The following is a 13527-nucleotide window of genomic DNA, read 5'->3' on the forward strand; positions in this document are numbered from 1 at the left end:
TGTTGGATTTCGATAATCGGCCACGGAAATCACCGAGAGGATATTGTCAATAGGAGGTTGTTGGAAGAAAGATAAAATGCCTAAAATAAGAGAGAGAGAAGGACTGAAAGTTTGACTGCTCTTCAAAATCCGGTTATGAAATCTTGTAAACAGATTTCCTATTTAAATACAACCTATCCTAAAAATGGGTGGAGAGTGGCAACTGAATCTGTGCCACTCCCTACAAAATTGACGTCTAATAATTCGCTAATCCATTCGACGTGTTTGTCAAATGGTCAAAGGTAAATTAAATGTAAACGTGTGAATCTAAATAAGGAAAAAACAAAGGTTTTATCTAACAGGGAGAGGAACGAAGCATTCCTTATAAGGGTGTGAAAATCTCTCCCTAGCAGACGCGTTACAAAGAAGACTATATCTACTAGCAGTGGGCTTGGGCCGTTACAATGGTATCAGAGCCTGGTTCCGGGCGGTGTGCTAGAGAGGACGCTGGATTGTGAGATCCCAAATCGATTGGAAAGAGGAGCGAGTGCTAGCGAGGACGCTGGGCCTCGAAGGGGGGTGGATTGTGAGATCCCACATCGATGAGAGAGAAATGAGTGTCAGCGAGAACGCTGACCCCAAAAGGAGGTGGATTGTGAGATCAACAACGATTGGAAAGAGGAACGAGTGTCAACGAGAACATTGGACCCCGAAGGGAGGTGGATTATGAGATCTCAAATCGGTTGGAGAGGGGAACGAAGTATTTTTTTATAAGGATGTGGAAACCTCTCCGTAGCAGACGCGTTTTAAGAATCTTGAGGGAAGCCCAAAATGGACAATATTGGCTAGCGGTGGACTTGACTGTTACACTGATCGCTATTACTATTGGCTACAAGTTTCGGTATTTAAAAGGAAACGACCATTTTTACACTCAACTTCTTAAACTATTTACTGTGTCCACCAACAGCTAATCTGCTATGTTTTTGCATATCATAGTCACATGTAAAATATCATATTAGATGATAACAGTTGTGTTAAAAAGTACCTTAATTGCAAGTTCTTCAAAACATTTCGCTACATTTTCTCTGGTTTTAGCGCTGCATTCAAGAAACAAAGATCCAAGCTTGTTGGCAAGTGCAATTCCATCTTCTCTGCTTACAGCCCTTTCAGATTCCTGAGATTATTGCAACACATTAATAAATTGCGCAGATATTGTCTAATTTGGCCCGTTACATATCTCCGTCAGCTTTATGGTTTTATAACGTGTCTATTAGGAAGATGTTTCCACACCCTTATAAGAAATGTTTTGTTTCCCTCTCCAACTAACGTGGGATCTCACAATCCACCCCTCTTGGGGACTAATGCCCTTGTTGGCACACTGCTCGGTGCCTGGCTCTGATATCATTTGTAACAGTCCAAACCCACTAGTGGCAAATATTGTCTGCTTTGACCCATTACATATCACCGCCAACCTCACAGTTTTAAAACGTGTCTGCTAAGGAGAGGTTTCTACACCCTTAAAAGGAATGCTTCGTTCCCCTCTCCGACCGTGAGGTTGACGGTGATACGTAAAGGGCCAAAGTAGACAATATCTACTAGCGGTGGTTTTGAGCTGTTACAAATGGTATCAGAACAAGACACTGAGCGGTGTGCCAGTGAGAACGTTGGGCTGCCAAGGAGGGTGGATTATGAGATCCCATATCGATTGAAGAGGGGAACGAAGTATTCCTTCTAAGGGTGTGGAAACCTCCCTCTAGTATAGAGTAATGCGACTAAGCATCCTCAAATACTTAAGGGTCTGAGGTCATTTCAGATCAGATTATCATGCCATTTTCGATAAAGTCATTAGTGTCTAATCCTTCCATTTTACACATAGACATCCTAGTTTATACATTTATAAACTGTATTGACCATGACTGTCGTAAGAGATACAAAGAACTTACCCTATCAACTTTGTTTCCAACGAGCATCTTGACACAGTCCTGATTTGTCAAATAAAGCTCAACTTCATTTGCCCATACATCCAATAGGTTTGTAAAGGTTTCTCTCCGAGTCACATCATATACTAAGACAAACAAAAATTACAACAATATCACTGCACCAAAAGTAATGTAATTATAGATTTGGTAACAAAACTATGAAATCATAGATCTCGTAACAAAACTATGAAATCATAGATTTGGTAACAAATCAGTAAATCAGTAACAAACCAGTAAATCATAGATTTGGTAACAAACTAGTAAATCACTATATTATCTTAGTAAATCATAGATTTGGTAACAAACTAGTAAATCATTATATTATCTTACTATATACAGATATGATCTATTCTATGTTTAACAAGTGTCACTTTAGAATTCTCATGAATTCTTACTTTAGGATCTAAAGAGTTTGATGAGAACTAACACATTTCACAACGAACGTGCACTTCTTTTAAAAGAGGAAATAGAAAAGAATGAAACATAAACAATAAAGTTCTATCCAAAAATACCCATCAATCAGATGGGTGCTATCAAATAGTCATCCAATGACTGAAATAACTAGTCCCATCTTGACCGTAATTTGAGTTCAGAGGGAATTCATCAAAATGAATCTATAAATAATTCCCAATTCGTTAATTGTAAAAGAGGTTTTAGAGAATAAGAAGAAAAATAACGAACGATCTTCTGCATATCCTTCTCCTAATTCAGTGGCATGATCAAGCTCAATCAATACTCTATCAGAACATACCAAAAATGCTGAGATTCATTGTAATAACATCGTTTGATATGTTTTAGCACATTCAATGGACTCTGAAAGCTGACAGTAAATCACTGAATGCATCTAATTCGAAGCACAAGATTACCATTTGATAGCTTACCAAGAATGATCCCTTGAGCACCTCTGTAGTATGAACTAGTTAGTGATCTGAACCTCTCTTGCCCAGCTGCGCCATGTTAAATCTTCAATAAGTCAGCCACCTTTTCTTTAAGTAACATTAAATTATTAATTTTGAATGGATAATTCAATGATTCAGAAAGCCATCCACCTTTTGACGAGTGAATTGTTTTTTAGTTTATACTTATAAGCAAGCAAGCGTGACCATCTTGCATGGAGAACTTAAATATCTTCAGTCATTAATGGAAAAGAAAGTGTAATTGCAACATAAATTAACAGAACAGAGACCAAAAAACGGTTCCAAATAAGAGTTATCTTTTCCTCCCTGCCCACAATCTATTAAAATACAAGTCCTTCAAAAAAAATATCGCAATGAAATCTTCGACTTATTAATTCTTTTTTTCATTGACAAGTAACTTATGGATGAAATATGGGTAAGTGAATCAAGCATCCCAAATTAAAAAGTGATTCAATTAACTATCTATTAATATGCCTCGATCACAGAAATAAATTTAACCCTAGATGTTAGATCGTAATACTTGCCAAATATAGAGGCAAAATAATTAAAAAGACAGACAAAAAATCTTGCATCATTTTGAAAATTTAAATATAGGTTAAAAAATCTTACTAAAAATATATTTTAACCTATACTTAAATTTTCAAAATGATCCAAAAATTCAGTGTCCAACTCCAGAATTGAAATCATAGAAAACGTGAAACAGAGATCCATTTGATTCAGTTCATTACCGGTATCCCAAATAGTCAGCTTCAATCTCTTACCACCAATCGTAAGTTGCTTGATCTTGAAATCCACACCTATAGATAACAGTGAACACAAATTCTCCCTTAGAACAACTAATCAGAATAAATTCAATTCCACAAATCACCTATACTTTCCTCAATCTAAAATCTCCAACTCCTCTACTTTCTCCATTAAAATTCAAATGAACGAATCGAAACCTACTAGAAGAAGCACAATGCAACACAAATAATCAACTCAATCACGTAATTTCCGAAGCAACCGAACAAATTAAGAGTAGATAAAGAGAAGGAACATAATCGATTGAGTTAGAAAAAGGAAGTACCAATTGTAGGAGTGAGATTGTCGACAGAGGCGGAAATGAAAGTGTGCAGAAGGCTACTTTTACCGACGCCGGAATCGCCGATAAGAAGCACCTTAAATGAGAGATCGTAGCCACTGATCTGGCCGGACGGCGATCCCATTCTCAGTTCTGTAGCTCTCAGCTAATGAACCAATGCTTCTTCGTTTCTCTCTCTAGAAAAACATGGAGTTCAGAAAGCAAACCAGGAGAGAGAGAGAGAGAGAGGTATTTATAGATGGCAATGGCGACGTGGTTTCCTTCACTACGCATTTTTGGATTGAAAAAAAAAAGAATAAAGCGGCAGAGGACCTCACAAGAAAACGGCCGAAATTACCTTTTTAAAACTTTAAATTTCATCGAACCGAACCGAACCGAATTCAACCGAACCGAATCCAACCCAACCGAATCAAACCTTAAATTATATTATTTATCGATAATATATATTATATTGATCATTCAAATTTCATAAAATTCAAATATTAAATATTTACCCGTCAAATGCATCACTAGATTACAAATATTTTGTTAAAAATAGAAAATATCACGTTTTTTTTTTTTTAATCCTTATAACGACCGTCCACGTTGTTGGAAATTAACACGATATTCATAATAGAAGTCGTGAAATTGACTTGCAAACTTAAGTTGAAGAAATATGGAGAAATTTTATGTCGGGATTTTTCTTTACAATTGGCAAAATGAAATCTTTTCCGTGAAGTCTTCCACGTCGTGACTTGAAACATGAACAGGGCTTGTGGGAACCTCTCGAGAAAAAAAAATCTTCAAGGGATTGGAGAGAATTATTCACTCGGAGAAGAGATTTGTAGAATAGTTATAAACGCGTATGAATAAGCTAGTATTGAGCTTGCCTGATAATTCCGGTACAATGGTTGGGACCTCGATAAGTTAGTTAGCTCACTTAGCCTCATGATTGTATGATACAGGTCCGTCCCCGAATTTTCTAAGTTGAGATATGTATAACGAATCATAATTCTCGAGTTTTAGTAATGAGTATGATGTGATAGATCGTTCTATGCATGATAGACAATGAGACTGAGTTTTCCATTAGAACCTAAACTAAAATAGCGTACGATGTTTATAAGTTTTTCCCTGACCTCAGAATTATGCTCGGGAGATGTAGCTAATGATGAACAATTATGATCTTATGTGTTGCTGATAGTGATATTAGTGCTTATACGATTATCGAGTTCACATGAATTGTATTTCATAACTAGAATGTAGCGAAATTTGCATGAATCACACTGTAGAGGATTGTTGGAGTGAGTCCCACCCTGGCTAATTTAGGAGATGATCATGAGTTTACAGGGAAAGGAATATATCTCCATTCGTATGAGGCCTTTTAGGAAGTCCAAAGTAAGCTCAGGATAGCTTATGCTCAAAATGGACAATATCATAGTATCAGAGTCATGCCCTAAACTTGAAGGTGTAGTATCAGGCGGACTCATATACGCACTCCTAGGCCTCACCTTCAACTAGCACATGCTCCTTCTCTCGGAGCCTGACATAGATATCGTAATGCATTGATGATGGGAGCATAACAGAGCTATGTCACTATACGAGGTCGTATTTTGAGCATTTGTCTTGTTAATTGACCACTTTTGTAAGTAGCATTTTATAACTTGAATCCCTCGGAAACGAGGTACTAACAACGTCGGATAATTTGATTTTTTTATTTATTTATTTTAATTATGTTTTGTTTATTTAAATCGATAATGTGATGTAAAGTTGTTTACTTTATTAAATAAATATAATTGTTTACTAAATGTATATCTCGTGATCATTACTATATTAAAATATAAATATTTTCTTACATTTTTATTCATTAAATTATTTGTTGACATTTATTTTTTAATTTGAGATAGATACATTTTCTTTTTAATATTATAACGCAATTTTTTTTTTTTTTTTTTTTTTTTTTTTTTTTTTTTTTTTTNATCACATGTATATATATATATATAGATATATGTATGTATATGTATATATATATATATGTATGTATATGTATATATATATGTATGTATATGTATATATATATATATAGATATATGTATGTATATGTATATATATATATAGATATATGTATGTATATGTATATATATATAGATATATGTATATAACACATATATATACATCACATATATATATCATATATACATATATAGATATTGCATATATAGATATATGATGTATAGATATATGATGTATATATATATGTGTATATATATATATACATCACATATATATATATGTGATATATATACATCATATATATATATATATATATACATCACACATATATATATACATTATATATATATATATATATATATATATATATATATATATATTTGTCGTTTTGACTAGACTCACTTTTTAAAATGATTTTAGGGTTGAACTTGAAATTCTTGGAAGTTTTATATGATGAAACACGATAATCATCCCATGTTTTGAAGTTTCTTTGAGGTAAGTAGCTTGTTATATAAGTGTATGTGTAACGGTTTAAGTCCACTGTTAGTAAATATTGTCATCTTCGGGCTTTTCCTTTTCGGACTTCACCTCAAGGTTTTTAAAATGCATATGTTAGGAGAGATTTCCACACCCTTATAAAGAGTGCTTTGCTCTCCTCCCCCAACCGATGTGGAATCTCACATTATGATCCCTAACTTGCATGCTGAGTGTCACAGTCATACTTTTTCATCCGTGCGGTGTTGTGATCTTGACAAGCTCACGACCATTCTTGAGGGGACCCCAAGTCCCATATATATTTTTCACCTGATTTTGTAGCTCGTTAGACCTTAGACGAGGTTTGTCTTAGCTAATTGAAATCAAACCAATTTAGTTAGCTTCTGAGAATAATGAAAGGTTTTCACGAGGGATGGAAGGTCGAGGAGATTTTATTTGGCCTGACCAATAGGTTTATTTTCTCCAATTGAAGAAGCCCACAAACTCGAGAGTTTTGACCACCAAATCGGGAGGTTAGAATGAAATTCGTCCAAAAAGTCCTATACATTTAGATTTAGGGAAGGAAGAGGAAGATTTTGCTCAAGAGATCGAAAAAAGTTGAGTTCTCGAGAAGATTTTTCTGGAAATCGAATTAGGTGAGTAGCCTCATTCCCGATTCAATATCTCACTCTACTAATATATTAAATATTAGTTTGAACACTTAAAAATTTTCTTTTTAGTGTTACTATGAACGAGCACTGGTAAGTCAATACAGTTGGGTCAAAAGACTATTTTACCCCTGTGTCTCTCACAAGCCAATGAAAGAGTGTGCCCCATTACTCAAATCCCGTAATCAGCATTCAAAGAACCTATTCATCTACTTTCTCGATATGGAAATGAGTAGATTTCATCTCATATGGATAACGAAACAAAACCCACAAACGGTTCGAGGAGATGAGGGCATAGCCAAAAAAATCCTACTTAAAAACAACGTAGTTTCTAATTAACTTATCAAACAAGACAATCAAAAACCACACCATCATTCATTACACTCTACAATAAACTAACCAAGAATATCAGTTTTTCCCTATTCTTTGGCGGAGGGAGCAGTCCGAGCAGTCCGATACCAATACAAAACTCACATTGGATAACCAGTGTTCGTGTTCGTGAAACCGTGGAACGTGTCATCACTACGAGTAAATTTATCCATCACTTGTCCATGTGAACGCTAGAAGAACGATAACAAACGCAGCAAATATCGTTGCACACGCAAAGAACCATAATACTCCGCTCTGGCTTTGGTTGTCTCCTTTGTTGCTCTCTTGACTGGTTAGCTCTATTTCTTTTAGAAGTTCTCTAACTTCATCAATGTCTGCATCTTTTGCAGCTTGTACCAGTTTACTTTGAATTTTCTCCAACTTCGCTAGCCTCTTTCGTTTCACGACATCTTTAGCTGACCAAATGAAACCAGTCATTTTCCATAAGAGGATGCCAACGTATATAGCAACGACACAATCGACAGAGTAATGGTGGCGTTCTCGTATTTCACGTTGAGCGCTGTGTATTACAAAAAACCATACAACTGCTGAGCTAAGACCTCCATAAGCCTCCTGTTTCAGTGCATATATTAGCCAAGAAAACAAACAATATCTCACATCAACACATTGCACGCTAGAGTCTATACCGTCCAGGCCATGGCCGTGAGCACGGCAACGAGCATGTGACCGCTGTATACAAGGTCGTTGCAGCCACCCCCGGCCTTCTTAAGTACATTGTACCAAGAAGATCCTTCAGAGGGTGTTGGTCGTAGGAAATCTATTAAGAAGCTCATTTTACCCCAATCAGGTCTGAAGTCGCCAAGAATCCGTCCCGGATCAGCTGGAAAAACATTTTACACGTTAACAACTCAGAAAATAGAGAAATTTGAATTCATTATGTGCAAACTATCTTCTACAAAGCTATACATCTCAATAACAAATCATCATCGAATCTTGATGTTTGGTTCTACGGTGAGTACTATGAATGCAATAGTCAAGGCCCACCGTTAGCAGATATTGTCCTCTTTGGGCTTTCCCTTAAGGTTTTAAAACACATCTGTTAGGGAGAGGTTTTCACACTCTTATAAGGAATGTTTCATTCCCCTCTCCAACCAATGTGAGATCTCACAATCCACCCTCTTTGGGGGCTCAGTTTCACAATCAGTGGGGCGAATGCGCCCCGAGAAAGTCATCGAGGACGGTGACTAAATTAAGAGGGGAAACGACTAGTTGTCAACTTCTCCCTACCCAAGGTTATATACCGTGAGCTGTTGTTATTTCTCTCTTGCTTGCTTATATAACGTCTCTTTAAAAAATCTCTCTTTCGAAAATCTCTCTCCCCTTGTTTTCTAAAACCTTCTCTTAAAACCGAGGCCAGAGGCTCGAGCATACGTCACTTGGCTGTAGGCGACGCAAGAACGAATTGGCTTAGCTCACTTGTCGTTGGAAAGTGAGTGCCGCACAATCGCAAGTCCTCTACCATTAAAAGTGCGATTGTGACACTCAGCATCCTCGCTGGCACACTGCCCGGCTCTAATACCATTTGTAATAGCCTAGCCCACTACTAGCAGATATTGTCCTCTTTGGGCTTTCCCTTCCGGGCTTTCCCTTAAGGTTTTAAAACGCGTCTGCTAGGGAGAGGTTTCCACACCCTTATAAGGAATGTTTCATTCTCCTCTCCAACCAACGTGGGATCTTACAATGAAAGTGACAAGTATTTTCTTACAAAGCCGTTCGAATGCTTTTTAAACATTTTAAAAAATGCAGCATTAAATTGCTCTTAAATATGATGGTTTTCAGTGAGTCACTTACCAAAAGCTATGTCCTGATTTATTAACTGGCGAATTGTATCAGCATCTTCAGCATAAGGAACATAGTACTTTTGTGCCCAACGATGAGGATATGCTGGGACTCGGAATCGAGTATAGGCACACCATGGCCGTGCAGATGGCAGAATTGTAGATACAAAAGTTATGGCTCTAAGAAGTCGGCCAATTGCCATGGTGAACATATACCTCGCACCTAATCCGAGTCCAGGAGCTTTTACTGAGCCAAACAGCACAGAGAACGCAAGCATAATGAACAACATCAGGAAGTGATGCAATCCAATAATCCGAGCTCTCAATATCTCCACAACAGTATGAGGAAGTTTCTCGTTCAACGCCAGGAGAAGCCATTGGCCCGTATCAGGAAGAGGAGATGTGTCACTGTCAAATGTCAAAGAAAGTCACAATCTTAGAAAATGAACTGAAAATAAAACCAACAGGGGAATGAAACTGCATATATTGTTAAGGAACAACCGAAAACAGATCTTTTGAAAGGAAATTTGTATGTAACGGCCCAAGCCCACCACTAGCAAATATTTAAAACGTTGTGCTACGAAAAGGTTCCACACCCTTACAAAGAATGTTTCGTTCTCTTCCCCAACTGATGTGGGATCTCACAATCCACCCTCTTTTGGGGCACAGCGTCCTCGCTGACACTCGTTCCCTTCTCAAATCGATGTGGGACCTCCAAATCCACCCCCCAGCGTCCTTGCTAGCACACCATCTCGTGTCATCCCCTTTGGGGCTCAACCTCCTCGCTGACACATCGCTTAATGTCTCACTCTGATATTATTTGTAATGGCCCAAGCCCACCGCTAGCAAATATTGTCTTCTTTATGCTTTCCCCTTCGGGCTTCTCCTAAAGGTTTTTAAAACACATCTACTAGGGAGAGGTTTCTACACCCTTATAAAGAATGTTTTGTTCTCCTCCCCAACCAATGTGGGATCTCACACGGTATATCATAACAAAAGATTGATCTACTAATACGATCTAAATTACTGAATTGCTACAGAACAAAAACAAAACTGGGTATGAAAAAGACTACTAATCTAAATCTTGCTAGTTCTTGCAAGAATCAATCCTCAAAACTAACTAGCAAGGACTTTGTAGACTTCTTTAAACATAATGGCTGCATAAACGTTCATCCACATTCAATGCATCTCGTTAATTTCATAATATATTATAAATAAACATAGGAAATAGATTAATTAAACGGATGAAAATCCATTAGTCCACCAATAACGGATGCAACAGGAAGCATTATGAGCAGCATTAATTTAAGATCCAGAAAAAGAAACAAAGTGAGACCCATCTTTACAAAATGAAAATAAGAACACCAATTGGCTGACGCTCTGCAACTTCTAAACTTGGTTCTGACAGGAATAGGAAAATGTCAATATACAGGGAGCCAAAAATGAATTTATTAGCCAGATCTCTTTCCATTTGTGATAGAAACCAAATCTAATGAGCTTTGAAACGATTATGGATCTAAAATCAGAAATCCTTTACAAAGAATGGGTAAGCCATTTCTGTCTCATAATTACACTAACAATCAGGTTATAAATGCTTTTAAATGGATTCAGTCAACGCCTTCGTGAAGTTTGAAATCTGGTAACTCAAGCTAAACTACTCTCCAAAAATGTCAGATCCATCCCCAATATCTTGAGATTCACACAAGAAAATGGAAAATATTCCAAATCTGGCGAGTTAATTAACGCAGATACGCAGAATCGCACCTAAACATAGACATCTAATGTGATGAGGAATTAATTTTAGGTTTTCGCAGCTCAAAAATCAGAAATCGATCTGATACCTCCAAGTCGAAATCAAACTTGATCATTCAAGAAATCCACAACTATTTTTTATCTGCTAAAAGAGAGAAATCCAAATCCTAGAGTCACCTGTGCCAATCAAGACCGAGGACGGCGGTGACGAAACGAACGGAAAGAGCTTCGAAGAGCAGAGTGGCGAGCATGAAGAGCATGGAGGAGAGAAATGGAATGGCGGAACGGAACTCGGAGGACCAGTGCTTGTAGAAGGGAACACGAACGACGGCGGCAAGGGCAAGAAGGGACCAAAGAGCTGGCTGGAGACGGGCATGCCATGCCGGCGAGAGGTGGCTGAGGTAGTCAATGGAGATGTATGATATGGCAATGAGGCCAAGCCCGCCGGTCTTCGAGGCCGGCCACCGCATTTGGTGGTGGCGGTGGCGGTGGCGGACAAAGACGCGCAGTGTAGTTGCTTGTTGGAGAGTAAATGGGTTAGTTGAGGAGGAAGGATCTCCAGATAAGTGTCCTTCTCAACCAACCTATATTTATGTCTTACAAAACTTACTTTTAGTCTCTTTTTTCTCGAGCAGTGTTCATATGATCCAAAAATCCGATCAATTTAGACTATCTAATCCAAATTATAAAATTTAGGACCGGTTGAATATTTTTTTTGTAATGAACGGAAAAAAAAAATAGCAGAGTAGTTCAGCTTCGCCAGAAATCTCGTAGTTTTGGACAGAGGCAACCATGAGATATCCGCACCCAGCCCACGTCACCCTCTTCTTCAAAAACGCTCTCAACCCCACTCTGCCACTCAACACACCCTTATTGTTTGAGAGCGTGAAAGATCCAAAAAAGGTGATGAAGAACGAATTAGTTTGGCACAATACAAAGGACGAGATACCAGAGTAGAAACAGCAACGACATCGAGCATACTCGCACATGTGGGTCGTGTGTAGGGAAGTACTGCACATCCAATTTTTCCGAACTAGAGGTCACCTAAGAGACTATGGTTTTAAATGATAGGTCCTTGCCCATGTTGCATGTGTTTACATTCCCTAACCCTAATACCTGGTAAGCAAGCTACTTATAGGCTTTGCGTTTTATCTCGGCTTTAGGGTTAGTCAGTTTCATAATTTGGTTATCTAGCCTTATCAGGTTAATTCTTTTACTGAACCTCGTCACTCGTACTCTAGGGCCACCTATTGTGGATATTTGCGGTTCTAGGTGCACTTAGCCAATCTCTTTGGTCTATTTAAGTCAATGTCTGTTCGACATATGAGTTAAGGGTTCCCTCATCAAATCTTGGGCTCTAAGCTGAATCGAGAAGTATGGATCAAGTCTACCTATTAGCAAACTCTATACGGTTTCCCTAATAGGTTCCGTTCGTGTCTACTACTGAACATTAACTAGAAGCTCCCTAAACCCTAATAGGTTCTATATTATACGTTATTCCAGGCTCTAAATAGTACAAGGTAGATGCCGTATTTCTTTTTACTAAGTACTAGACCTCATAAGTTGAGACAAGTTCGAGTTGTGCCCTAATCATCCCGAGGCAACCTATACCATCAAAATCAACCCTAAATATGACTCTCGGACCAATCATAGGCTAAGATTCATTAAACACGTGTTCATTACTCTAATTTGATTCCTTCATCAAACTTGTAGTCTTGATATCCATGAAGCTCTTAGTTCCTTTATCTAGAATCGACCCATAATGGCTCTGACATTCTCCTTTTGTCTCCTACAACATAGGAGTCTAACATCCCGAGTCTGAACTAGACATCCCACCTAGGTTAGAAAATATATGAGATCATAACGAAAAGTTTTATAAAGTGGTGTCTAGCTAACTGGGTATCGTATTAGGCTTAGGGTCAGAAAACTCGTAATTCTTCTTACTCTAGGGATCTGTCATAAAAGGCTAAGGCATAACCGAAGCATACGACGGTTTATGAGGTTCATAAAGCCATACTTCAAAGCATATATATCATACTCATCCTTAAACATCGTAAAAGTATGCATAAAATAAGTGCTATATTACGTGTCATCCAAAGTTCATTAAAGCCTTAAAACAATATATAGACATTGTAGGGGCATTTTGGTCATTTTTATCCTTCCGGTTGGTTTATGCCTTAAACATACTCTTACGAGCTTCAAATTCATAGTATTAGGTCATACTTTAAAATTTCATATGTAACGGGTCATTTAGTGGGTCGATTTCTTGATTTAGCTAGTTTTATGTCCTATTCGATATTACCAAGTAAAACGACTCATTGATGTCCTTAACATGTGGTTCTCGGTTTAATCCTTCCACGATCACTTAATAATAAGTAACTTAACTTCTTAGGGCATTTTCACGTGATCCCTACAAGTACATCTTAAGAAAAGTTTGGGATGACTATTACTTGCTCGGTCGCATTTGGGGACTCGGTTCAAGTCTTTTCCAAGCTCAAAATCCTCTAAATGTGTAACTTG

General features: G+C 37.6%; 2 protein-coding genes across 2 annotated transcripts in view; both read right to left on the reverse strand.

Annotated features, from left to right (window-relative positions):
• LOC111796708 (ras-related protein RABC2a-like) overlaps window positions 1-4179 on the reverse strand; it is a gene marked incomplete at its 3' end in the record, with an annotated part of 7516 nt that extends 3337 nt beyond the window's left edge. Inside the window, 5 exon segments of the mRNA XM_023679450.1 lie at window positions 1025-1153; window positions 1923-2044; window positions 2840-2905; window positions 3604-3672; window positions 3942-4179. Coding sequence (XP_023535218.1) covers window positions 1025-1153; window positions 1923-2044; window positions 2840-2905; window positions 3604-3672; window positions 3942-4080 — 525 coding nt within the window. The 5' untranslated portion in view covers window positions 4081-4179.
• A 3129-nt stretch (window positions 4180-7308) lies between these two features.
• On the reverse strand, window positions 7309-11588 carry LOC111797145. Its single transcript, XM_023680067.1, has 4 exons — window positions 11185-11588; window positions 9269-9663; window positions 8104-8297; window positions 7309-8029 (listed from the first exon to the last, which is right to left on the reverse strand). Exons 1-4 carry the CDS (start codon window positions 11475-11477, stop codon window positions 7622-7624), a joined length of 1290 nt encoding a protein of 429 aa, XP_023535835.1. The 5' UTR covers window positions 11478-11588; the 3' UTR covers window positions 7309-7621.
• Window positions 11589-13527: the final 1939 nt, after the last annotated feature.

The sequence above is a fragment of the Cucurbita pepo genome, chromosome LG06 (genome assembly GCF_002806865.2).
Source record: "Cucurbita pepo subsp. pepo cultivar mu-cu-16 chromosome LG06, ASM280686v2, whole genome shotgun sequence".
Classification (NCBI taxonomy): domain Eukaryota; kingdom Viridiplantae; phylum Streptophyta; class Magnoliopsida; order Cucurbitales; family Cucurbitaceae; genus Cucurbita; species Cucurbita pepo.